This window comes from Boleophthalmus pectinirostris, unplaced genomic scaffold (assembly GCF_026225935.1).
Source record: "Boleophthalmus pectinirostris isolate CB_2022bp ecotype Guang Dong unplaced genomic scaffold, ASM2622593v1 HiC_scaffold_16, whole genome shotgun sequence".
In the NCBI taxonomy this organism is placed as follows: domain Eukaryota; kingdom Metazoa; phylum Chordata; class Actinopteri; order Gobiiformes; family Gobiidae; genus Boleophthalmus; species Boleophthalmus pectinirostris.
This window is the reverse complement of record NW_026571095.1, coordinates 16,597,837-16,622,909: the sequence shown is the minus strand read 5'-3', so window position 1 is coordinate 16,622,909 and position 25,073 is coordinate 16,597,837. Positions and strand designations below refer to the sequence as shown.

The following is a 25,073-nucleotide window of genomic DNA, read 5'->3' as shown; positions in this document are numbered from 1 at the left end:
CCACCTGTGAAGTTATACAGTATTTGTAAGTGATTAAATACAGAATCATTCAGTTTAACCAATGTAATGTGTGTGCGGTTGACTTCTGTGAGCTGGACACTTGTAAATATGATGATCTGGTGAACACGGGCATTGTATTTATTAAATCTGGAGCCACAGTTGAATCGTCTTGCTCCAGTGGTAGCCGGGAGACTGCACAGGCTGTGTGCAATGAAAACAAGCTTTTGTATTTGTCTCAATGTAAGTAGACTAAGAAGCTGATCCTTTGAACCATATGTTATCAGTTTATTATAAAAATACATTACACCTCAGCTCAACATGTGGCTCAGTGAGTTATTGTAAAGAAATATCTTTTTTTTTTTTTTTTTTCAGGTTGTTTTAAGGCATCCCATAAGCTGGAAGGTGACAATATGAATATTTAAAGCATATATTTTTATGTCCATGTAGTCAGTTTTTTGTAGCATAAAATGTGGAATAGTTCCTTCTCATCACATTCTTGTATATTGTTCAAAAGAAGTATTGATCATGAAATGTGTTTTGTCTCTAGGACTCTTGTGCTTACCAGTAGTCAGTTGAGGAAGTCACAAGTGCTCTGATCACTGAAGGAAAACTGCACATCACAATTTAAGACGTTTATACAAGAATGATAACAATGTCTTGACTTGTCTTATGTCTGTGACCAAAAAAATTTCTGAAAGACGATTCACACCTGATCTTTTAACAATTTTTATACTATGCTCCACAGACCAAGAGCAAATGATTTTGCATCACCAACATCTGTTTGTGACTACATGGAAAAAGGTGAAGAAAGAAAAATTAGTAGTAGTTTGTAGTTCTTTATTAAGTAACAAGTGCATCCATTCACAGTCCATTGTGTGATCCTACACAATAAAACATGATTGTTTACACTGGATGATGTTCATTATCATTTTGAGTTCATTAGAAGTATACTGTACATACACAAAGTGATATTAAATGTGACTGCTTAAAAGAATAGCAGATCATACTGACGGAGTGTAGTTCCTCCTCATGTCGGACAATCCGAGGAATTGGGAGTTACATAAAGTCCTAATACATTATGCCACTCATAATTAGGCAAGCGGTCATGATGATATGTATAATAAACATGAGATTAATATAATAACACGGAAAATTCATTTTTAAAAAGTCAGTTTTCTTTTGAGTTGGCGACACTCTGGACAGAGGAGGCAGAGTCCAGGCCGAGCAGTGTGCCCAAGTAGGACTGCTCCCGGGGGTCTAACATCTGATCAGTCCTCACAGGGTGAACCATGTTAGCAGGCTGAGGGTTCAGTGTGTACTTTTCTAAGAAGGCCAAGTCTGTTGTGGATGGGTAACTTGGTTGTTGCCCTTGGACTAACGTGGCAGGCCCACAGGGGCTGGCAGGAGACGGGCTGCTGTGGATGGTGGATTTGGCTTCATTAAAGGCTTTTGTGGTTTCAACATAGGAAGCAGGCTCCAGTTTGTCTTGGCTTAGGGTCCCCACAGGTTGCACAGTGTAGCGTGTGCTGTGGACGTGGTCGACGTGGTATTTGAGTTTGTCTTTCCGTTTGAAAGCGGCACTGCAGTGTGGGCAGTTATAGGGCCGTTCTTCTGAGTGGATGACCATGTGCTTCGTCAGAGTCTTCTTTATCCTGAACGACTGGTGGCACTCAGGACATTTGTGGGGTTTCTCCCCTTTGACATAAATCACGCAGTTACTAAAAACCAGAGGCTCTATCTGGTGCTTGGACCTGTACTAGTAAATGTATTTTCACTGTGAGTGGAGCGGAGACAAATGATAGATTACTTTCATATTCAGTGCCATTATAAAAAAATAAGTAAAAAAAAATACTTTTAGGCATCTAATTGATGTGGTGCTTGAAAAGTAAAATCCCAAACTACCAAGAAATTTAGACAGTTGATAAGCCGTCTCTTTAAACCTCACACAGTGATTACGGAAGGAGCAATACTAGATTGATTTATCTGTATAGCCAGGCAATTTACTACCTACTCTGTATATACTCCACATATATTTTTCAAACATAACTAAGTAATACACTTGATGAAAGCAGGGTGGGCACTGATAGGAGAAAGTCAGGTGGGCTCAAAACAATTGTGAACCACAAAAAAGTTGAGGGTGTAAAAAACAACAAGAAATACATACCTGAATGAGTTCTGAAATGACTTTCTAAGCTCGACCTTCCTTTAAATTCCTTTTTGCAAACTTCACATTGATGCACAGCTGTTTTATACCTACATCATCCACAAAAGGAAACAGGTAAGAATGTCATAATTTTTGTCCATCTGTATCAGTGATAGTGACATTATGTCGAGTCGTGTTTTCATTGATTTAGTACAAAAAGAATCTAATATCCAGTATCACAAGCAATAAGAAATGTCCTGACATGAAGTATGTTTGGATATAGAGTGGATAAGAGTTATTTTCATTTTATATCACAGTCACAAGTTGGGAGCATGCTTCAGAGGCACAGTCAAGTAGTAGGATTCCTCATAGACAAAAAAGTATGAACTACTCAGTTGCTACAATCTTCAAATTATTTAGACAAAAACAAAGTGAATATCAACACATACTTCTGCCAAACTTTCTGTCCCAAGTGTACAGTTTTATAATGGACGGTCAAATGATCATGTCGCCTGAAGCACTTTCCACACTCTTCACACTGATGTGCTTTCTCACCTGGAAAAAGTTAAAGTTTGTTAGAAATCAACTGAAACATTGTAATGTTGTAAGGTGATGTCAGCAGTGTGATACCCGAGTGTATTTTCTGATGTTTGCTCAGATGGTCGTGGCGGATGAATGTTTTCCCACACTGAATACACTCATATCGCTTGTCGTTATGGTGAACTCGCAGGTGAAGCCTAAACAAGCACGCCATTCCATCAAAATGCAGTTACTAATTTATCACGGGCCAGCTAGAACCCCAAGCTTTTACAAAAGTTTATAAAGACGAGTAGATCTGGAGCCATATCCTGTATCCACAATTTCACAGGAGTGACTGATAGATGGATTAAACAATCAGAGAGATGCATACTCCGTTTGGATCAAAAGTAAACATGGAGGGTTAAATGCAAAAAAAGGGGAAAAACAACACAGAGGATTGAGAAACAGCACACAGTTTTAATGAATCAACAATCAAAGCAGCAAACTATTACTTATTTCAGGTAAAAGAAGTTATATATTTTGTACTGAATATTAAGAGCACTTTGGAGAGAAGATGTGTTCCGCATTTGCAAGATATGCGATACAAATTAGCATCTGTGGTTGGATCGCGTCAAGTTAGGATGGAGGATTTTCACCCTCTGTTGTCCAGTTCCAGTCCCTTCAAAATTATGTTCAAATGCAGAAGGGAAGATACTTGGATTCATGGGTTGCATTGACGAAATTTTCTTAATTTCAGATAGAGGGTAGGAGTCTCTGTTAACTGACAACAAATATATATACATCCATGCCAACACTTAAACACTGGAGTAATGCTGTTTTTGGCAGTTTTCTCACAACATCTACATTTTGATACACAAATGTACACAAATGTACATGTATTCTGCACTCCACCTCAATTTTTATAGTTAGCTTGAAAGAATGTTATGATTTTATGAACCCCGACTTTTTCCATTTCTATGTCTTATGAAAAAAAAAATAATAATAAAAATTATGGGACTGACCTGTAAGAACTCCCATGACGGAAACTTTGGCCACAAACACTACAAAGATGAGGCTTTTCCCCACTGTGGATTCGCATATGCTCCCTTAAAGTTGTTCTGTCAAAAACACAACAAAATAATATTGAGAAGTGAATGTGTTTAGCAAACATCACCGGGAACCATTTTGGACATTTTGTGCTTTTCTGATAAATCAGAAAAGTTATATTCTTGGGTCAAATGGAAAGGATAAATACTTGAACTTTACACAACACCATCACTGTATTGTGCTGGGTTTCAATAAGTCCAAATAGTCCACAAAACTATACTAAAAACCATATAAACTGAAGAAACATTTAACTAATATCACATTCATGGGGACAATTATTGCACATTAGCCACAGTACAGAGACATACCTTTCCCTCACGGACTTTCCACAGACAAAGCAGGTCCACTTCCTTTTACCACCGTGTGTACACTCTATGTGCCTCCTTTTGTTGCCCGAGTCATTGAATTGTCGTCCACAGATTTCACAGGGGAAGGGACCTGAAACAACAGAATATGTAGCAAAAAGCACTAGACAAGTGACTGTTCAACTGTTAATGGTTAGTTTACCTAAATGTGATTTTTCTTGGTGCTTCAATCGGGCAAATCTTGACTTGAAGTACTGGTCGCAGAAGGTGCATTTGAAAGGCAACTCTTGGGAGTGTAAAATCATGTGTTCCTGAAGATGTGGCCTGCGCGTGAATGTCTTCTGACAAATCTGTGGAAGTATTCAAAGGTTCCTTATAATGCAAAATTTACTATTGTGAGCTTTTACCCATGTTATAAAGTTATTACCTAATCAAAAACATACCCAAAGTCATGTTTTGTTTCATTCAAAAGTTTGAGTAAGCCTTTATTCTCTGGTAGTTTTCAAGTTAACAGTTACCCTTCAGGTTTTGTTCAGTAGGACCTGGCAATTCCAGGGCTAAAATTATCCAAATGATACTAGTGAAGGTGCAAGGAAACAACATTATAATACAAGGAATATAGGCCCTTTAAGAGCATATCATATCAAACATATCAAATTAACTTAGCCAAATTATTTTAAACTATTAATTCTGTATTGTGAGCTTGTAGAATTGGCTTACTATCACTTATGTTCTTGTACTTATGTTATCACTAATGTTCTATGATTTAAAACTTTTGTTGTTAGCAAATTAAAAATAGGTATAATTGCACAGCCCTAGTGTTCACTTCAGATCTGTTCTTACAGCACACTTCCAGCCTTCACTCCTCTTCTTTTTCTTGTTCTCTTGAATATGGTCAGGATGAAACCTAAATAAAAAAAAAAAAGACATATTAGCTTTAAAGACAGATATACTTCAGAAATACAAACATAACATTACAGCTATTGACATGATTGGTAAATAACAGATGTTAATGGGAGTATTACTGTATGAGGTAGTAATGAATGACACAACAGCGCCTCCTGTGGTTTGGACACATAGTGATCGTGAATGAGACCCGTGCTGAGATGAGCACAAGATGTGTATGGCAGGTACTAATAATATTATGTTTGATCTATGGATATTGGTATATATATATTTTCTGTTGTTACCTTCGGATGTGTTTTGCCAGAGTTTTTTTGCTGGCATGGAGCTTGTTACACACTGGACACTGGTGCTCCTTCTTTGAGCAAAAGTTGTCATTGTGGTGTTTTTTCTTGTGGACAGTCAGGTTGGATTTTGTGGAATAACACTGGAGGCAGATTTCACACTGGAATGGCTTCTCTCCCGTGTGCACCCTCGTGTGGCTCTCATACTTAGCTTTAAATAATACGCAAAACATGCTTATTTTATAAAGATAACATAACATTATAAAAAACAGTATATTCTGAGATGTCTAGATCTGTCAATTATTTATTTTAGTTTTTAATTTTGAAGCATGATATATTGGTGAAGAAAATATACATGATTAGTGATAATTTTGAATGCCATTATGCCACTGACTGATATGTATAGCATTTTTAATAAACAACATTAATGAGTCATAGTTATTTGTTAATCCCTCTACAGCTCAAATCTTATCATAGTTCAGAAAAATAACAAAAGGTTACCCACAAGTGAACAGAAAAGTACCCACGATAAATACTGATCATACATATCAAAATGTTGTTCTCAAATAATCCTTAAAACTTCCCTTGCCTTTCCCCGCCTATTGATTGACATTAAGTAAATCAGAAAAAGTTGTTTGTCTTTATAGTTGGCCAGCACCTACCTCCTATCTGTATGTAATAGAGATATTATGTTGGTTAAAGTTAAATAAATATTGACACATAAAAGCTGTACCTGCTCGGTCAAAGACTTTGTCACACTTCGGACATTTGAGCATTTTCTTGCTGGCAGTCTGAATAATAAGTGGAGCCAGTCCTTCGGGATATTCCTGGATTGTGCTTCGGGATGCTTTTGTTTTCATATTAACAGCATTCCTTTTTTCAGAATTGTGTTGATTTTGTGTTTTGTCTGTTTTTAACTGGCCTATATCCAGTTCAGCAGCATCATCATCTTGCTCTACATCCTCATTCTCATCTTGAATGTGAGGATTATTGGCCACAACCCCAACCTCAAAGTTTGCTCTTTTCTCTGCTTCCTCCAGTGAATCTCTAAGTAGTTTTGTTCTTTTATTGAGTACACTTTCACTTTCATTATCTGTATTATACTTCAGCGTCCTTTTCCTGCGCGTTGATCTTCGTATTGTTGCAGAGGTCTGATTCTCAGTTATGACATGAATCACCGTCTTGTTGTCTGATAAGCCTTCAGAACTTGGGGACTCACTATTGCCTGCATCTTCTGTATATTTGGGATCTATTGCCAACTCATCACTGGTCTGGTCAACAGGAGTAGCAGGAGATTTTGACTGAGCATCTTCAGAAAGCAGTTTAAGTATATCCATCATGTCTAAAAAACGTGCTGTTGCGATTAAAGTCGGGATGTCTGTTTCTGTTATAATGCATTCTGAAGTGTATAAAAATTCAAGTAAATGCTGAAAAACTGGTTCTTCTACATGGTCCAAGGTTACACGTGTGGCGTGTGGATTTTTGGAAAACTCGGCATGGAAGTAGCTGCTCCCATGGGCCAAGACTGCCTTATGAGCGCAGTAGATCTTCCCACCCACAGACACAGACACATCACAAAACCTCTGGCGACCCCGGTCTTCATTCAAGAATTTGAGGAGATTGTGACTGTGCTGAGACATAGTGACACGTCGGCTCAGTGTGTTGGGGGCACTGGGGGCTTCTTTCGAGTGGAGAGATTGAGTACAGATCACAACAGTTCCACTTCTGGCCTCTTCACTGCTACTGACTGGGCACAGTGAGCTAGTTGGTTTCTTCATTTTACAATGTCCAAATAGATACAACTACACCTGTAATGAAGTCAAAGTTAATGTTCAAAGCATTTATTTTATTCACATGTTTGCAAGTATTAAAAGTCTTACATTATGCCATTTTCTGATCTATGCGATAATCTTATTTTCTCATCAAAAACATACCTGCAGTTCTGTTCTGTTTCTTTCACACAGCTGTCACACACAAACCCTGCATATTTAGACTGAGTTCTTCTCTCATACAAAAAGTAATCTGCTCCACTGTATTTTTAAAATCCATACGCCTTGACTAGAATCATTTGGATAATTTCAGCCCTGAAATTACCAATTTTTACTGAACTAAAGGTCAGAAGTAGTCATTAAATTGAAAACTACCACTTCGTGACATCATAAGGTGGAAAAGAGTATTTTGAGCTTTGGAGATGTAGACAGCGTAATAATGCAGTGTTACCTAAACATGTTTGAATGAAATTAAACACAATTCCAGGTATGTTTTTGATGAGGTAACAACATTATAAAATGGCTAAAAGCTAAAAGCAGTTCATCACAAATTTTAACTTAAAAATAAAAAACATTCATTTGTTTCTTTTTTTGTCCTAGTTACATGCGTAAAGTAAACAACGTTAATTAAAGATGCTAACACATATTTAGAAATATCCTAACAGTAAAGAAATAATGTAGTGTCTTGATATACAGACATGCGAGACGTCTGCAGTTCTTAAACACGCTGCGTGGTCTCCGCAAAACCCGTGTCGTTTGTAAAGATCCCTATCGCCCTCAAGGACCCCTACAACACCACGGTGCTGCATTGACGGCGGATGGGCCCCGTCTGGGAGAGTGTTGACACACGACACGGCGGCGAGCACAAAAAACAGTCTAATACAAAAGGCTAACAGATTACCTACCTTCAACGTTATAGTCAACGCATGGAAACACGGCACAGTCCAGTCCACGTAGCTCATATGCAGAATAAGATGAGAAAATTCATTTTTTGGTCAAATTACAGATCCCCAACGCCTCACCCTGTTCTTACCGAAAATGTCACACGTACCAACAAACTGTCCGCCCATTGGTCGCTGTAGCATCTGCTCTGTTTAAAAAAAAAAAAAAAAAAAAAAATAAAAAGACTAAACAACTTTTTGGAATAACTTGATACTTTTTCACATTAAAATCATTGTTAGCCATAGTATATCACAATTCGATGGCTGGACAATAGATGCTTAAAACCTATCGCAAATAGGTTAGCTGCATTATGGGTAATGTAGTGAACGAGAAACCTGTGTAAGTCAGATAGACAGCTATTATGATAAGTCCATAGACTGTTTAAAGAAGTACATAGTTTATAGTATATTGCTGGGCTTCATATAAAATCACAACATTCTAACTGACCAATTGATTACATTGTATTTTCATTTCTTATGAAAATACAATATAATCACAAATCTTTCCAACCTCCCATTTGGGAGTAACATGACATGACACTCTAGAATTTGAAACCACTTGGACCACATGGAGCTACAAAAGTAGGCTGGTGTTTGTTTAGAACACCTTAATTGGCCATATTAACCATTTTCCCCTTGATGAATGTGAACTAAACCTTGAAGTTTCTTGATCTATAGTCCTTTTTCTGTTATTCATTTGTTTAGATTTGGTTAGGACTTCCACAAGTCCACTCATTAACTGGCCAGGTTAAGTCAGGTCTGTCACTCGTAACAATTTAGTCCATAAGATATTTTTAAAGTAACTTAAATGAGCTGAACCTTGAACCCTACCTGCTAGCGCATGTAAAGTGTAAGACACTGTAAGTGCATTAGCTTAATCCTTTATCTGGCTCACAGCACTCTGTGAACACGTTTCATTGTCCACATGCATGCAAGGGAAGCAGGCTGAAGATGGCCAATGCTGGTTGCCTATTAGTTAAAAAGTAGGTTTAGTTTGCTGTAAAATGTTGAAAAAATGCAGTGGCTAGGAGTGCACTTTTTGATTTTATTGGTTCTTTACACAGGTAAGTTCACTTTAACAGACATTACATATTGTCTGTCCTTTGTTTGAACATGCTGTAACTCTTCAACTGACCTAAAATAATAATTATACAGTATTTTCTAAATTATAAGTGAATTGCTTTCTTTTTTCAGGCACTTTCTCAAAAGAGAGTAAGCCTACTGGTTGTGAACAGCAGCCATGCCAAAATGGAGGGACTTGTGAAAACCACAAAGAAGGTTTCCGGTGCCTTTGCTCCCAACAGAGCCAAAATGGACGCCTTTATGGAGGACAGGACTGCACAGTTGCACTTTTAGGCTGTGATGATAACCAGTGTGCGAATGGTGGAATATGTACACCTCAGCTTGTCGATGGTGAACACTCTTTCTCATGCTTTTGTATGGGTGGCTTCACAGGCCCAATGTGCCAAACACAAACTGTGTTCTCCTTTGAATCACCGGGACATATTTCCATAGAGATTCCAGACCTACAAGTTCCTGTCAATGTAACCTTTAGCTTTAAGACAGATAGAGAGGTGGGGACTCTGCTGCAACACAGAGTGGATAGTTTCTTTCTCAGCATTGAACTTGTGGATGGACATCTCTGTCTTAAAAGTTGGAGATATGGTGAATCCAACACTTTACTTCAGAGGCTACCTAATTATCTATCTGATGATACTTGGCACACAGTGGAGGCATCGCTGGGTGGTTTATTCAGCCTGATGCAGCTGCTCTGCTCTGGGGCCAACTGCTCCAGACAAGCTTATCCTGAGCTCATAGTGCTAGAGCGCACCTCTGCCTCCATACAACTACAACCTCTTCTCTATAGCCTCACTATTGGAGCAGTCCATGACATCTGGGGGGACAATAGTGAAGCCCAGTTTCCTACAGCTTTTCTGGGATGCTTCAGGGATGTTTCTGTAAACTCAAAGCTGGTGGTCCCAACTTCAGCAACTAATGATTTTCAGACAAATATTACTCTAGGTTGTAGCAACAAAGACAAATGTGCTGAGAGCCCATGTCGAAACCGAGGCCGCTGTAAAAGCCAAAGGTGGAGGAGCTATATCTGTGAGTGCCACAGACCCTATGAAGGCACGAACTGTGAACAAGGTAATGCATAACATTTATAAGATTAGCACAATCTTTAGAATTGTGCATGCATAAAACCCTACAGGGAACCTTCAACTGTTTCTGAGATTTTTTGAGGCTGTTTCTTAGATTTCCTCTTGTCTGTCTAATTATGCTGATAGGCCTGCAACTAAACATGTACACAATAAAGCCATGTTACACTAATTAAGATTTATCACAGGGCTTCAAAGAACTAATCAAAGACAGGCTGTATTAGATCTAATCTCTTCAGTCTAGGAACCAATACAAGATGCTTGGAAGACGAATGTTGCCAGTTGGACTGCAAATGAGCTTAGTCCTCTAAAATAGCACAGAATACTGAGTCGTATTTGTCCAAAGTATTTAGCCACACCTGGGCAGGGAGCTTTAAAAATGTGTTTAATTAGCTGACCTGGTCTATCCGCACAAATGACAGCTTTTAGACCACGCCATATGACAAAGAGATGACTGTTTAAGTACTTCTTGACATAGTTTTTAAGAATCGTTGCAGATTCATGTAAATGATAATAAGTTATGGGTGGTAATAAAAACCTGTATTAGGCCTATTCCTTAACCTGACCAGCCCTCCTTTTTTATTTTCCACAAGTTACATTTTAGAGTCCATGTAGCGTCTAACTGTCTCCACTTTTCTTCTATTACAGAATATGTTACAGCACGGTTTGGAAACAAAGAACAACTAAGTTATGCCATTTTTTTATTGGCTGATGATCTAGGAGACACTTTGACTGTATCCATGTTTGTCCGCACCAGACAGGCCAGTGGCCTGCTCCTCATCCTGGCCAACAGTACGAGCCAGTACCTCCGTATATGGCTGGATGGTGGCAGAGTTCAGGTCCAAATCAACAACTTTGAGAGCCTTGGGGGTCAGACTGTCATCAGTGATGGACATTTCCATTTACTGACAATAAAACTGGAAGGAACAACCGCCAGATTGTTTCAGTCAGTCCAGAATCAGGGTTCTACAACCATTCGGCAGATTCAGGCCAGTGAGGGAGATATTGTTTATGTTGGAGGTCTCACAGACCCAAGGGCTAGTGCCTCCTTTGGTGGCTACTTCAAAGGCTGTGTTCAAGATCTGAGGGTTAACAGCAAACGACTGCAGTTCTATCCAATAGCAGCTCAAGTTGAGTCCTACAATCTCCAGCAACTCAACAATGTGCAACAAGGATGCGACAGTGACAACGCATGTGCTGTAAGTGACTTGCAACATTTATCTCAATATAACACATACAGTATTAAGTTAGTTGGTGTGATCCTGTGATTTTCACAGGTCAATCCCTGTCTTAATAGTGGGGTGTGCTACTCCATGTGGGACGATTTCTTGTGCACTTGTCCCCCTAACACGGCAGGACGTCGCTGTGAAGAGGTGAAATGGTGTGAAATGTCTCCGTGCCCTGCCTCAGCCATTTGCCTATCACACCGTCAGGGATTTGACTGTGAGTGTTAGATTAAAACAAATGCTTTCAAGAGTTAAAGTGAGGGTACATCTTTTGATCAATGCTCTATGAAAATGTTTTACTTATTTATTTATTTGTTGCAGGTTTATCCAACATCACAATTCGAATTGGAAACAGCCCTTTGCATTACAGAGGCAACAGCAATATCAAGCGCATCCTGAACAATGTCTCTATAAGTTTCCGAACAAGACAGCCTGTTGCCACATTACTGTACACACAAAAGGGCTCAGATGTTCTCACTGTGTCTTTAATAGATTCCCAGCTGACAGTGCTGCTGGTTGGAGCTGACCAGAACATTAGTTTGGTGCACAGCATGGGTCCAGTTAGTGATGGTCTGTGGCATACAGTGGAGCTGAAGATGGAGACAGCCACACTCCAGACCCCTCTGTGGGTCCTGGCTCTAGATGGAAATAAAATGGCAATAGAACGGTTCAGAATACCTCCACATGCACTGGATTTTCTCAGAGAAGATGCAGACATTTTCCTCGGCAGCATGAATGCTGCTAGCATTAACATGTCTGGGTGTTTGGGTCCGGTGGAGATTGGGGGTCTTTTCCTTCCTTTCCACATGGACACTGAGCTCAATATTCCTAGACCACAGCTAGAGCAGTTTATGAGAGTTGACAGTGGCAGAGTTACTTTACAATATGGCTGCTGGGGAGCTAGGGTTTGTGAGCCCAGCCCTTGTCAGAACAGTGGTGCTTGTGAAGATGTCTTTGACCTGTACCAGTGCACTTGTTCATCTGAGTGGACAGGGCTCCAGTGCCAGGACCCTACAGACAGGTGCCTCTCCAAACCCTGCCTGTTTGGAAACTGTACCAGCCTTCCAGGCGAGTACAAGTGTGACTGTGAACCAGGATACAGGGGAGGCCAGTGTGAGCTGGAAGTCGACCTTTGTGAAAACAACAACTGTAGTAATGGTGCTACTTGTCTGAAGAGCTTACAGAGATATGCATGTCTCTGCCCTCAGAACCTGACAGGACAATACTGCGAGTATGTTATGTTTACTCATATCTGTAGAAAAGGAAATATTTAATTACTTATTTTAAATTAAACTGATTAAATTGTTTCTTTGACAGTGAGAAGCTTCCAGAAATTCCATGGTACATTGTGACAAAACCGTAAGACTTTTTATATTGTACTATACTATACTATACTACAAAGGCATGTTTTTAAAAATATTTTTGTGTTCCTAGACTTCCTCAGCTCCGTACGTCCGCTTGCATTGGCACACGCTGGAACTACAGTTGCTTCAATGGAGGAAACTGCTCCAATGAAGACAATTCTTGCCTTTGTTTGCCTGGTTTTACTGGAGAGTGGTAAGACATTTGGCTTCAGTCTATGGCATATTGTTGTAAAGAGTTAGACTGTATAGTGGAAAAGGAAAAAAAAAAGTAATTCAAATTTTCTAAAATTCTTTTGTTATTTTTCTTTAGGTGTGAGAAGGATGTGGATGAATGTGCCTCTGGGCCATGCATGAACGGAGGCTTCTGTCTTAACTACATCAACAGTTTTGAGTGTGTGTGTGATCAGAACTTCTCTGGTATCACCTGCCAAATCGACGTCAGTGACTTCTACCTGTATGTGTTCCTGGGACTGTGGCAGAACATATTCCAGCTTCTGTCCTACCTTGTAATGCGCCTCGACGACGGCCCGGAGGTGGAGTGGGGCTTTCAAATGGACTAGAGATTAGTTACTTACCTAATAAATGTAATTGTTAAGAGAATACACATTTTGATGAAACCACAAGACACATAATTGAGCTACATTAAAATGTTGTTTTTTTAGTTGCAGTTTCCATAGTTCACTTGTGCCTTCTGCTCCATATTCAATGTGGAACATTATCCTGTTGTGGAACAAAATCATGTATCTCTTGATGATAAATAATTAATCTATTTGTGAAGCCCGATGACTGTTTGGAATACAGCCAAAGTTTATTCTTGATACAGCAGATATGAACAGGGCTTAGGCCTACCTTGGCCAGAGATCAACAGCCTCTGGCGAGTCTCCTCTCTCCAGTCACCCCTTCTCTCTATCTCCCGAGTATCTCCCCCCAGAGCCTCCCCTTCAGTGCATCTCCCCCAAAAGCATCCCCTCTGAGTATTTATACAGAAATACAAGTTACATACATATCAAAGCAGAATGACTTTTGTTTCACAAACTTTTGCTAATCAACTAATTAATTTAATTAACTTACAACTAACTTCCATTTAAGGACAGGTAGTACAACAAAGGGCTCCCTAGGGTGGAGACAGTTGTGTCTGCTGAGCCTTTACACATGTTAATGACTGGTCTTGTCTCAGGTAGTAATTACATTCGTTTACACAAAGACACATTGAGAGAAATCTTCTCTTCACAGTATACATTTCCACCACAATCTTCTAGAATACTAGCTGCATGTAAACATTTAAATGGGATATTCTGTTTGTAGGCTCTGTATGCATAGCAATGTATATATAATATATCATTCTATTATCCTAAAACGTGTGGGCATGTGTGTTTTTCAACTCAACAATTTATTAAACCATCAAACAGATTAAATCAAACCTGTTCTGGACATCAAATTCTAATAAATCAACATACAGCATAAAACATACAATATGTGATGAAAGGCTGCCTTCAAAAACAGTGTAAACTGTAAACAAATCATAACTTGTTCACTGCTTATAACCATAGACTGTATAAGAAATGACAAAACATCTTTATCAACTAGCTGCAATATACATTTTGTGCACCTACTTCATACAAAGGTTGGATGAGTATTTGAACAATTCTTAACACTGCAGCTTACACTCACAGAGCTCTTTGTAGATTCTCTTTCGTATCTTTGGTATATCCCCTTGAGAAAAGTGCAGAGGTGCAGACAGTGTGAGGCATCTAGAATACTGAGAAATGATAGCATTCATTACCAACAATGGACAAACAAATAAATTACTTCAACTGCATGAGTCGGCAACTAACCTCTAATACAAATACGCCACAATCATTCTCAGTAGTTTGTTGTGGAATTTCCTAACATGGACAGTAGATGGAGACAAAACACCAGATTAATACAAATAAAACTTGAGATGCAAAAGCTCATTTCAAAACTAGAGAGAAATGTCCACCTCAGCCAAAGACACTGTCCAGCCTTCTTCAAATTCTGTTTGCTTCTTCTCTTTTGCTTTTTTTAACAAGTATTTCAGAATGGGCTGTTGAAATGATACCACTTCAGTTTGTTATGTTTGTATGTAAAATTAATAAGGTTTGTTTTTTTTGTTTTTACCCTCGCTACTTTCTCGACACCAATTCCTTGGGAGTCATACACGCAAACTTTCTTCTTAACAAAGTCTGCGGTCACTAGACACCAATGAACCTTGAGGTGTACAGGCACCAGAACCAAACGTTTTGAAAACAAATCAACCTTGTAGAAAGAAATATATAAGTTAATTGATGTATGTTATAAGTAATCAGATAGTTACATTACAATGACATAAGGCCCACCTGCTTTGTCCACCTCTTGACCCCTTCATATCCCTTAGTTAAGAGTTGTCTGTGAAAAAAGCTGTTGAGAAAATGGACCTAATGTAGACAAAAAAAAAAAAACTTTAGTAAATACATCCAAAATAACACACACAAAATGTTAAAACTATTCATTATTCAGTGTTATAAGGCTTGGTACTTAGTATAGGTACTTAGTATATATAGTCTACTTTGTCTCTATTTTTTCACCTTATTTAATGCAATGCAAGTATTATCCAGGAAGTGTCAAAAGTGGTCTACTGCAAGGTATGATCTATTAACTTGTATTAATTTGTACAGGGTTAAGCTGTATTGGTATACTGATGAAACCCTCACTTACCTCAGAGTGTGCAGAGTCCATTATAAGTTCCCCATACATGTTAATCACCTGTAACAAAAATACTGATATTATATTTCAAATGTTGCATAATAGATGGTTTTGTGTTAGTTTTTTTTCAAACCTGGTCATTTAACCAATTTGCATCGGCCAGTGTTGACAAGTCATCCAATGTCAGTATGTGCTTTTTGTATTTCACTTCAAAATAAGGGACAGTATTAAACATTTTTGCCAATTCTTCTATGGTTATCTCCAAAACCATGATTTCACTGTAAAGGTAAAAAATACATATTAGAGATATGCGCAGAGGAGCAAGCCAGAATAAAAATGCATTTCCATAAACATGTATCCTTACTAGTCCTTTAAGTCTTTGATAGATTCCTCTTTTTTAAGGTGTTTTAATAAATCACTCTTTTCTAGGGGAATAAAACTTCCATATTTTTTATGAAAGTCATTAAGAAACTCTAGACAAAGAAACAAAGAGACAAAGATATCAAATTGGTTAACTTTAGGCAATGATAAATACGAAGAGTGAAAAACAAAACAATTTAAATGGATGAGATTAAAGTTACCTCGAATATTCTTTGAGATAACTTTATGTGGATTTCCAGAGTTTACAGAAATATATTTGTTTTCTTTGGCAAGAACCACTTCAACGTCTGAGTTAAGTTCAAGCTCTACTGTGTGCAAACATTCACCAGGAACATTGTGGGAACATTTGGACAAATCTTTTTTAAAGTCAATAGAGTCATCAGAAACTTCTGCATCTGATGACACTGAATGAACATCATGATGATTTAAAATGCTACCATTGACGTTGCACATTTCAACCTTCTTTTCAGTAGTTCCATTGTCCATAACAGTAGGGGCCTGAAATGTTGTGAGATCTGTTGATGGTACCGTTTTGGTTTTCCTTATAACTCTTTTTGTTTTAAAAGGCATCCGTGGACGCAAGCCCTGAATGTTCTTAAGCATTCGTCCATTGATTCTGGATCTTCGCAAAATGGAAGCTTCGTTGCGTTTTTTCCACAACCAGAACTGTAACGTGGCATGTTTTTTGGAAGATGTACGATTCTTCTTTCTGCTGCGAAAACTCTTTTTCTTAATATGCTGCCTTGCCCAAACCATTTTTAACTTGGACATGGTGCAGGGTAATACAGGCCTTTTTTAATTCAAAGCTGTAAATCACACATTGTAGTTTCTTGCTTCTTCAGTCTCCAAGCTTTCACATTTCTTTTTAGTCAAGATAGTTTGGTGTATTGTTGTGAGCTGAAATAAACATAAAGCATAGTTAACATTTCTTTGCTGAATATTCTCCAGACTTTAATCGTACTTTTTGAACATGGTCTGCTGTTGTCCTTGGCAGTAACACTACAGTACTCGCAAACAAACTAACCATAGATTGTGAATAGTTTATGAAGTATACAGTCTATGCTCTCAACTCACCGGACGGCACTTTTAGCATCTCGCATTGCGTTTTTTGCAATCAAGTAAAACCACCCATGAAAACTACACATGGCAGCAAAAACTGTAAATACAACTTTTATGTCGCATATTGATTACGTCACATCTACACGTGACCTATCGAGACAATTTCCTTTTTTTTCTTTTCTTTTCTTCTTCTTTTTTTTTTTTAAAGGACAAATTGATTGTAAAAGTACTCAATTTTGTAATTTAAATGAAATCTATCATAAAAGGACAGATTCGGGAGGAGAGAAAAAATAAAACTCAGGTAAAAGACTTAGGTATAACATAAAGTTTATAAAAGTAAGCGACTTTGGAGTAATAAAGTAAAGACAGGATCACATTCTATTGGCTGATCTCATTTAATACAGATAGCGGTAGTAGCTAAAATCAATATAATTAAAATCAATTTCTTGTAATTCAGTGAGTTCGTGCATCTAGTCATGAGTAGAAATGATCAGGTCCAACATTTGTGAATTTAGCTATTGGATATTTCGTGGCAAAGTGCAATGTAATCAATAAGAGAATCCGGCTCTTTCCCCCATCTGGAAGTATGACATCACATTGTAGGATCTGAACACCACCAATATGCTGCTTCCTCAAAGTCAGGACTTGAACTCAAAACTCTAAAAACCCATGACAAACAGTAGGCTTTGTAAGTTACTTTTCAGCCCAGTAATAAAATGTAGTGGAGTCGAAAGTACATGTACCTCAAATAAGTAAAAAGTCTACCCACACAACCTTTTGTAACTTGGCCTTAAATGGCATGAGGTGAACTTGCAGCACCTGCCAAGACTGAACAAATAATTTGGACAAACATCCTCTTGACTGAACTGTCATTGAGGATTCATTGAATCTGTAGCTGATCATTCACTCTGTGACCCCGCTGAATTCACCTTTTTGAGATAATCTTTATTCACGCAACAGTCAGGAGAATGTTCATAATGTTTACCTTGGCTGTTGCCTCATGTTTGAAGTTGCCAATATATAACCCACAACAACCCATTTCTATGTCTAACATTCTGCTTATTTCACCAGTGATTGCTTCAATCTCCCCAAAACAATGCAGTGTTTAAGGTTTGTAGTGGCTTTGGGGCTGCTGCTGGGGACATGGGCCCACGTCAATGTGCTACGTCCAGAATGTGACTCGCCAGAGGCAGAGGAGGCTGCGGTAGCAGCCCAGAACTACCTAAATTCTCAGCACAGTCATGGCTACAAGTATGCACTCAATAGGATTGAGGATATCAAGATCATTTCCAAGGTACTACAGTATTTATAGTTATTGTTTTTTAATCAAAGTACAATGCTGACTGTCTCCATTAACTGTGTTTTTTCTTTAAATAGCCGGATGGAGACAATATCTATGTCATGGAGATTGACCTCCTAGAGACAGACTGTCATGTGTTGGACCCCACACCAATCTCAAACTGTACCGTTCGGCCCAAAGTACAAACAGTGAGAACTGTGATAAATTTACAATGAAAGAGATTAGACGTAGATTAGATTCAACAGTTTTTTGTTTGTTTGTTATACAGGCCGTGGAGGGAGACTGTGATGTGGTCTTAAAAAATATCAGTGGTGCTTTGACCGTTACAGCATTTAAGTGTAAAACAGAAGGTAAACTGCATTCTTTATACTGTAAGTTTACAAAAACTATATGCCAATTAATCTAAATTTTTTTTTAAATATATATATATCAGAGTCCAGAGAAGACATTTGTCTGGGTTGCCCCACCCTCCTCTCCCTAAACAACACCGATGCCCTGAACTTTGTTCAGGCCTCTTTGGGTACATTTAACAGAATCATAAAGAATCTCACTTTCTCCCTCCTGGAGGTTGGAAGGATGTCTTCACAGGTCAAAAACAAAAACACATTAAACTGTATTGACACTTTCTGGGGGATAACTCAAATAAAGCATTGTTTCAGGTTGTGTCCGGTGGGCCAATCTATTTAGCTGAATATGTTGTGGTGGAGGCCAACTGTACTGGAGATGTGTGTGAGCCCCTACACGATGCTACAGCTGTAAGTCCTATAACCACAAATATAGGGAATGATATACACATAATGTTTGAACATGATACCATCTCTCTGTAGACCCGTGGCATATGTAGTGCCAGAGGATTGGACTCAAAGCACACAATAGACTGCAAGATGTTCCCTAATTTGGTAAATTATACCAAAATCAGATATTCTATTTTATCCTTTCGTACGACCACACAGAACCTTCTTTGCTCTGTTGCTTTTTCAGATCACTGTGGTGGACAGCAACAGCACTGCACCTGTAGCACCAGCAGTGCATGTGCACACAGGGAACCTTTCACCAGGGCATGGTCTGCGTCACCACAAGCTGACAGCTCTCCATGATCCTCTGAGCCTCCTGTCGGCTGAGTCAGCAGAGTCAGCTGAGGTGGTGCCTGTAGCCCCCGCCCCAGCAGCAAACATCAGCCAGGCTGCACCCGTCGCAGATGCTGCTCATGCTGCTAATGCTGCTAATTCTGCAGACGCTGCTCCTGCCACAGACTCAGCTTCAGATTCTTCAAACAGTATGCAACACCATGGAATTCTGTTCAAGAGGGATGTAGCTGCAGTGATTCCTGACACCCCTGCTGCTAAGGCTGCCCCAGTACCTCTTGTGCCAGTCTGTCCAGGACGGGTTAGAATCTTTGACTGATTTAGGGCTGTAAAATAACAGCTGACAATACCTACAGCTTACAATGTTTTGTCACCTGTACATTTTATATTACAATTTGCCACCATTGTAAATGTTCAGTTAAAATCCTAAATGTTTACCCAAGTTGTTTCTCCTCCACTGTTTTGAAGTGCGTGTATGTATGGTCATTAAATATAATGGATGTTGTGAAGACCTTATCTTTTTTTTTTTTTTTTAAAAAGCCCAATCCTCACATTTAACTATGAAGACAATTGCAAAACACCACTGTTTGACATCGGTAAACAATGTAGTCAATGACTTTAATGAACTCACTGACTGCTAAACTAGTCACAGCAACATGCCCTTTAAAATATCAAGATATACATCTCAATACTTACAATACTAACCAACACTCTTAAGTATAAATATGTAAACAAAAGTTTTACGTAGTTTTTTTTATTATTTACATTGCTTTTAATATACAAATTATACAGACATCACAGGCACCTTCATTCCTGAAAGACACACAATGTTAGTCACACACTACATATAAAATTAAATTACAGAAATTAAAAGGATATTACATACATTTCCTTTGTTGTAATCTTTCAGGTGTAGTTTTAAAAAAGGACCATTAGGAAGCATTATGCTGTGAAGTCCTATGCCTGTAACCAAAAGGTGAGAAAGGTCTCTGGGAAAATCTTACAGGCTTGTCAACAGTAGGCTTCCCTCTGACAGAAGGGTCCTGAGACAAAGGTGAATTAGGGCCAGCAGAGGAAGACATTTGTGGCATGTCTCCCGGAGTTAGGTCAGCATTACCAGAATTTTCACTCTCCAGCCTTTTAGAGTCTTTAAATTCCTCTTTGAGATTTAAAAACTGATTTGGGAAATTACCATTAAGATTTTGACCCGAAAGCACAGTGTTGCCACTCTCCCTGCCTGGTGGACCTTGTTGAAGGAGGACATAGCCCTTTGGTTGAGAGAAAAAGCTCTCCGTCTCTCTACGTTTGGCTGTTCTCAAGGCTTCAGCAGGCTGGGGTTTAGCCAAGTTGTCCTGTTCTTGAAGAGCATGATAAGGAACCAATGGAGGCTCCTGCTGACTATGGAAAACCAAACTTGCTGGTCCTTTCACATCAGCATTGGCATTGTTAACTGGCTGAATTACATACTGATGAATCCTAGACAAAAGGGTTGCTGGGTTCACATTTGGGCCATCAGACTGTGAAGACTGCACATTATAGGGTAAATACATGTTTGTTGGAGGCTCTGGGTCAAAATATTCAGAGTAATGTAAAGGAGCTCCATTTTGAGGTTCAGGATTATGGTTTTGATGGTTCCAGAGACTAGCATGGTTCCTATAGGGGAGATATGCATTTGGATCAAAGTGATGAGTAGCAGGTTGCAGATCTGTTTGCTCATGAGGCTTGTTTTCAGACTCTGCAGAAGGATTGCCCTCTAGTGGTTGGTTGTATATGTGCCTTTCATATAGTCCTTGGAGTGGATACAACTGTGGTGATAAAAGTGCATTAGTGAAGGCTGTGCGGCTTGGAGGGGCAGGTGCTTCCTGGGGACTTTGTGATGAGGCATAGACAAAGTTAGGTCTTAATCCATTTAGGAACTGAATAGGATAAAGAAACTGAGGATTTGAATTACCATTTTGCTCTTGTGGAACAAAATGGTACGTGTGATGATGGAAAGCAATTTGTGGACAGCAATTAGGAAGTCCGAGTTGGCAGTACTGAGGACAGTCTACTGGTAGTCTAGTTTCAGGTTTAGCATTTTGTGGGTATATAACTACTGTACCTGGACGTGAGATGGGAGGGTCTTGTGGTTTTTGTGCAGCAGGTGTGGGGGTAGTGGTTGTGTGAGGTGGGTGCTGGGAAGGAAGAGGGTAGTTGTATGGACCAAATAGCTGATACTGTTGAATGGTTGCTGGTGGACTGGCAGCAGTTGTAGTAATTGGCGACTGCTCTGTGGGATAGTAAAAAGGGTATAGGTAAACAGGAGGAACTTCTGTATCTGGTGGTGCAGCGGGCTCAGGAGCTGCAGTGGATTTCACTGGATCTTGTGGATAATAAAATGGATAGGTCAGGTGAGGCTCGGGCACATACCACTCTGGATAGTAAAGCTGAATTACATCCACTGAGGGGTTTTCAGGCTGTGGTGGCTGTTCTGGTATGGGGGGCATATTAGGATAGAACATGGGATAATAGTAATGTCCCAGATTTTCATCCAAGTCAGGGGGCACACTCCCTGGGTTTTGCTTTTCGGGTAGATGTTGCCCTGGGTACACCGGATAAAATGGTTGTCCAACCACCTTATCGTCGGCTGGTTGGGGAACTGCTGGCTGAACAGCTTCTGGTTGTGGCGTGTTCCAGTGGACAGGGTAAAACTGGTTCCATGTAAGGCTTGGGGAAGGTGGTAAAGGATATTCTGGGACCTGGGGACTGGTTCTCACATTTTGAGTGGGAGCAAGTATAGAAGGAAGTCCAACATCCATCATTACTTTAGAAGAGTCAGCTGAAGTCAGTGAGGGGCAAAAGACCTTGACTTCATCATCCCTTAGCAATCCAATGCTGTACATTTCATCCTAAAAATAAAGTGTGATAATTAAGTGTCTGTTCATTTATGGCATTTCAATCAAACAGCTCTTAAATCCAAAATAATGTACCTTTTTTCCCATGCAGGGTTTATAAGAAATTGAGATGGTAATGCCCTCTGGATGTTCAACTGCTCCTAGACCACACCTAGGTGAGGCTTTCATCAGTGGCTCCCAGTTCCCATTCACTGAGGAAGACTGCACATTAACACAACTTAAGACTTTAAAGGATAAGTGATAGAAACACTTACAGTTCACTTTTATTTCAGAAAGCCCTGAAGTCCAATCAGTTTTTACTACCATTCCCTCGGAGTGGCAGGTCACCATAGGAGGGTTAGAAGATGAGGTTAATGAAGGCTGACTCATAGGGCAGGACATTTGCACTGGTAATCCCAACCAACGCAGTGGAAGCACGTAACGGGACTCCTAAAGTCAAAACAAGTGTATTAACACAGAAGCGCCATATTTTAGAAAAGCAAACAAAGACTATTACTTACTTCAAAAATAACAAAGCAACCATCATAAGGGGCCACCATAACTAGATCTCGACGTGTTGAGCTGACCTTGTAGCCACAGCTCTTGGGCAATTTGGACAAAGAAAGAGGAGAAAGATCACCTGGGGGGAAAAAAAAAAAAAGTAAAAAAAAAAAAAAAAAAATTTTCACCTCAACCACAAATGTCAATAGTTTACCCCGATCCACAAAAAGTAGAGAGCCTGGTTTGGAGTCAGCATTTTGTACTTGAAGCCTCATGTTGCTTCCAGAGCAATCCACTGTTGGCTGCATTTTCAAAAGTCGTTCCACTGCAGTGTTATCATATCTTGGAAAGCCATGTTCATGTACTGTGTGGAGCCCAGGAACCTCCCAGGCTGATGAGTAAGAAATGGTAAGAAGTTTATAATAATGGAAGGTACTGCCTGTCCATGTTACCATACCACTTACTCATGTCCGATTGATAATCCAAGTCAACATCTTCTGTTTCCTTTGATTTGCCACGTTGTTCAGTTTTCAGTCCAATTAACAGCTTCCCATGGTGCCAGTGAGATATTTTGCTGACAGACATACTATTTTCTTGGAGTTCCTTTTTTGTAAAATTTGTACTTTGACAAAAAGAAGATAATAGAAGGAGCCCTAAAGATAATACAACTGCACTCTTCCTGTTGTTGCTACACGCCATTGGTGCAATGAAATAATAAAACAAAAACAAACCACAGCAAACAAACGTCTCAATAGTGAACCACTGGAACTGGATAGTCTGACTGAAGGCCAGACTTAAAGAGCTCTCACTATGGCAGGTGCTGCTTATGAATCAATTAGGAAGAGGAAGTGGCGCCTCCACCCTCTCCAGTCAGCCAATCAGCATGCTGTCTAGTGTTTCTAATATGAGGGATGCTGAATTATCAATTTAGGTCGAAAACAGTATTTTACCTGAAGAAATTATTAGAGATAGTTTGCTAATTTTTCCAACTAGCATGATAAAGATAGTAAATAAGTATGTGTGAAAAATACATTGATTCATAATTGTGTAAAATGTTATTTGCATATTTAACTAGAATGCTTAACTGAAAATTAGAAATTAGAATTGTTGCCTTCTTTAATTTATTTTACATTTCATTCTATACAAAGTTTATTACTGTTGTTGCACTTATTGTGGCTACAGATAAAAAGCCAACAATAACTACTATCATGGTTACACAATTTGTCTTAAAAAGAAATGCACAAGACAACGTTTTAATGTTCTTCTTCCAACCAACACCATTTCAATATGTTTAGTGTACAGAGCATCATTTAATTTTTTAAATATACTTCTAAGCACCGTACTATGACAATTTGTGAATACATTTTTTATGTCTAAAACACAAAGAAGTCCTTGATGTTAAAGGCCAACAGCCAGTTTTACTGTCAAAATGCATCAATAGTGTATTCAAATGACAATGCTGAACAGCTAGTCAATGATATGAAGCCAAACTCAAAATTAGTGTGTACAAGTAGTGTTAATCTACACAGGTGATTAAAAGTTATGCAACCACCTCAAGAAGAAAAAAGTGAACTGCTGATTTACACAAATGCAAAAACAAATGGACCAGTCCCAAATGTCCATTTCAGAGCTGCAGGTTGTGGCTTTGAAATCTTGGTAATGTTGATCTCAACACAACAGTCAAACAAGGCCAACACTACATCAACTTTGAGCACATTCATTTACAACAGTAATATGATGTTATGGAGTAGGACTCTGAGGGGGAGGGTTTAGTACACACAAAGAGGAGTGGCCAGTTATTTAGAATATGGGGGGTGATGGCTGTCAAGATCTTTGTTTTGGCTGAATGTCTTGCTTAAAAAATTATTTCAGAACTGAGAACATGCAACTTTAATGCCATGCTAATGAAAAAAAAACTAAATTTGGCATCCCTGTTCAACTATTTAAAGTGTACAATTGGTACATGTCCCTCACATGAGTGACATTATACAAGGCTTATTCAAATCGGTTTCCCACTTTTATTACACAGTGTTTGATGGACCGCATGCCATTACGGAAGTTCCAAAAACAAGAAGTGTTAAACCTGGAACACTTAAACAAAAATTGTGGATGATAACAAAGTTCTTCATATAAAAAGTTGACTGGGACACCACAACATAGAAGTCAGTGTGGAATATTGGGTCGGTTTCTATGCTGCTTGAAAGATGGTTAATATCCAGACTTCCTCAGGTACTCTGCCATTGTGTGTGCTTTCAGATTAAGATTTCCACAATGGAGACCTCCTTTCCCATGACAAAAAAAAAATAAAAAATACTGGAGGATACTGGAGGAGAAAAAGAGAAATTAACAAAATGGAAGAGTCTCCCCCTTTCAGAGAACCATGGGGGACCCGAGATGACAGTCTTACCACTCCCCATAGCTATTAAAAGTTTCCATGACATTTGACTGCTT

The 25,073-nt window shown here is 39.0% G+C and overlaps 5 protein-coding genes across 6 annotated transcripts; 2 read left to right on the top strand and 3 right to left on the bottom strand.

Moving 5' to 3' along the window:
- Window positions 1-823: 823 nt before the first annotated feature.
- zbtb41 (zinc finger and BTB domain containing 41) lies at window positions 824-8,197 on the bottom strand. 2 transcript variants are annotated; one of them, XM_020939481.2, is made up of 11 exons: window positions 7,936-8,180; window positions 5,995-7,069; window positions 5,265-5,472; window positions 4,918-4,981; window positions 4,277-4,424; window positions 4,078-4,207; window positions 3,685-3,780; window positions 2,774-2,880; window positions 2,593-2,698; window positions 2,165-2,253; window positions 824-1,695 (listed from the first exon to the last, which is right to left on the bottom strand). In XM_020939481.2, the coding sequence occupies exons 2-11, from the start codon at window positions 7,037-7,039 to the stop codon at window positions 1,169-1,171; spliced, it is 2,520 nt and encodes an 839-aa protein (XP_020795140.2). In that variant the 5' UTR covers window positions 7,040-7,069; window positions 7,936-8,180; the 3' UTR covers window positions 824-1,168. The 2 variants fall into 2 exon arrangements, with proteins under 2 accessions (XP_020795140.2, XP_020795141.1); XM_020939482.2 differs by having other exon boundaries at window positions 1,552-1,774; window positions 7,936-8,197.
- Window positions 8,198-8,465: 268 nt separating this feature from the next.
- Window positions 8,466-13,381, top strand: LOC110173404 (protein crumbs homolog 1-like). Its single transcript, XM_055151730.1, has 8 exons — window positions 8,466-9,035; window positions 9,166-10,119; window positions 10,779-11,329; window positions 11,408-11,573; window positions 11,678-12,587; window positions 12,674-12,715; window positions 12,791-12,913; window positions 13,031-13,381. The coding sequence occupies exons 1-8, from the start codon at window positions 8,987-8,989 to the stop codon at window positions 13,278-13,280; spliced, it is 3,045 nt and encodes a 1,014-aa protein (XP_055007705.1). The 5' UTR covers window positions 8,466-8,986; the 3' UTR covers window positions 13,281-13,381.
- Window positions 13,382-14,091: 710 nt separating this feature from the next.
- Window positions 14,092-16,993, bottom strand: LOC110173403 (sentrin-specific protease 5-like). Its single transcript, XM_020939402.2, has 10 exons — window positions 16,879-16,993; window positions 16,005-16,701; window positions 15,788-15,896; window positions 15,557-15,701; window positions 15,436-15,483; window positions 15,078-15,155; window positions 14,860-14,997; window positions 14,702-14,785; window positions 14,556-14,606; window positions 14,092-14,479 (listed from the first exon to the last, which is right to left on the bottom strand). The coding sequence occupies exons 2-10, from the start codon at window positions 16,573-16,575 to the stop codon at window positions 14,369-14,371; spliced, it is 1,335 nt and encodes a 444-aa protein (XP_020795061.2). The 5' UTR covers window positions 16,576-16,701; window positions 16,879-16,993; the 3' UTR covers window positions 14,092-14,368.
- A 908-nt stretch (window positions 16,994-17,901) lies between these two features.
- On the top strand, window positions 17,902-19,764 carry LOC110173402 (alpha-2-HS-glycoprotein-like). The gene is made up of 7 exons (XM_055152078.1): window positions 17,902-18,157; window positions 18,241-18,351; window positions 18,432-18,513; window positions 18,597-18,751; window positions 18,823-18,918; window positions 18,991-19,062; window positions 19,145-19,764. Exons 1-7 carry the CDS (start codon window positions 17,960-17,962, stop codon window positions 19,565-19,567), a joined length of 1,137 nt encoding a protein of 378 aa, XP_055008053.1. The 5' UTR covers window positions 17,902-17,959; the 3' UTR covers window positions 19,568-19,764.
- Window positions 19,765-19,938: 174 nt separating this feature from the next.
- Window positions 19,939-23,440, bottom strand: LOC129408415 (uncharacterized). The gene is made up of 7 exons (XM_055152077.1): window positions 23,087-23,440; window positions 22,837-23,013; window positions 22,643-22,761; window positions 22,397-22,571; window positions 22,218-22,333; window positions 20,135-22,136; window positions 19,939-20,061 (listed from the first exon to the last, which is right to left on the bottom strand). The coding sequence occupies exons 1-6, from the start codon at window positions 23,319-23,321 to the stop codon at window positions 20,181-20,183; spliced, it is 2,778 nt and encodes a 925-aa protein (XP_055008052.1). The 5' UTR covers window positions 23,322-23,440; the 3' UTR covers window positions 19,939-20,061; window positions 20,135-20,180.
- Between the last annotated feature and the right edge of the window lie 1,633 nt (window positions 23,441-25,073).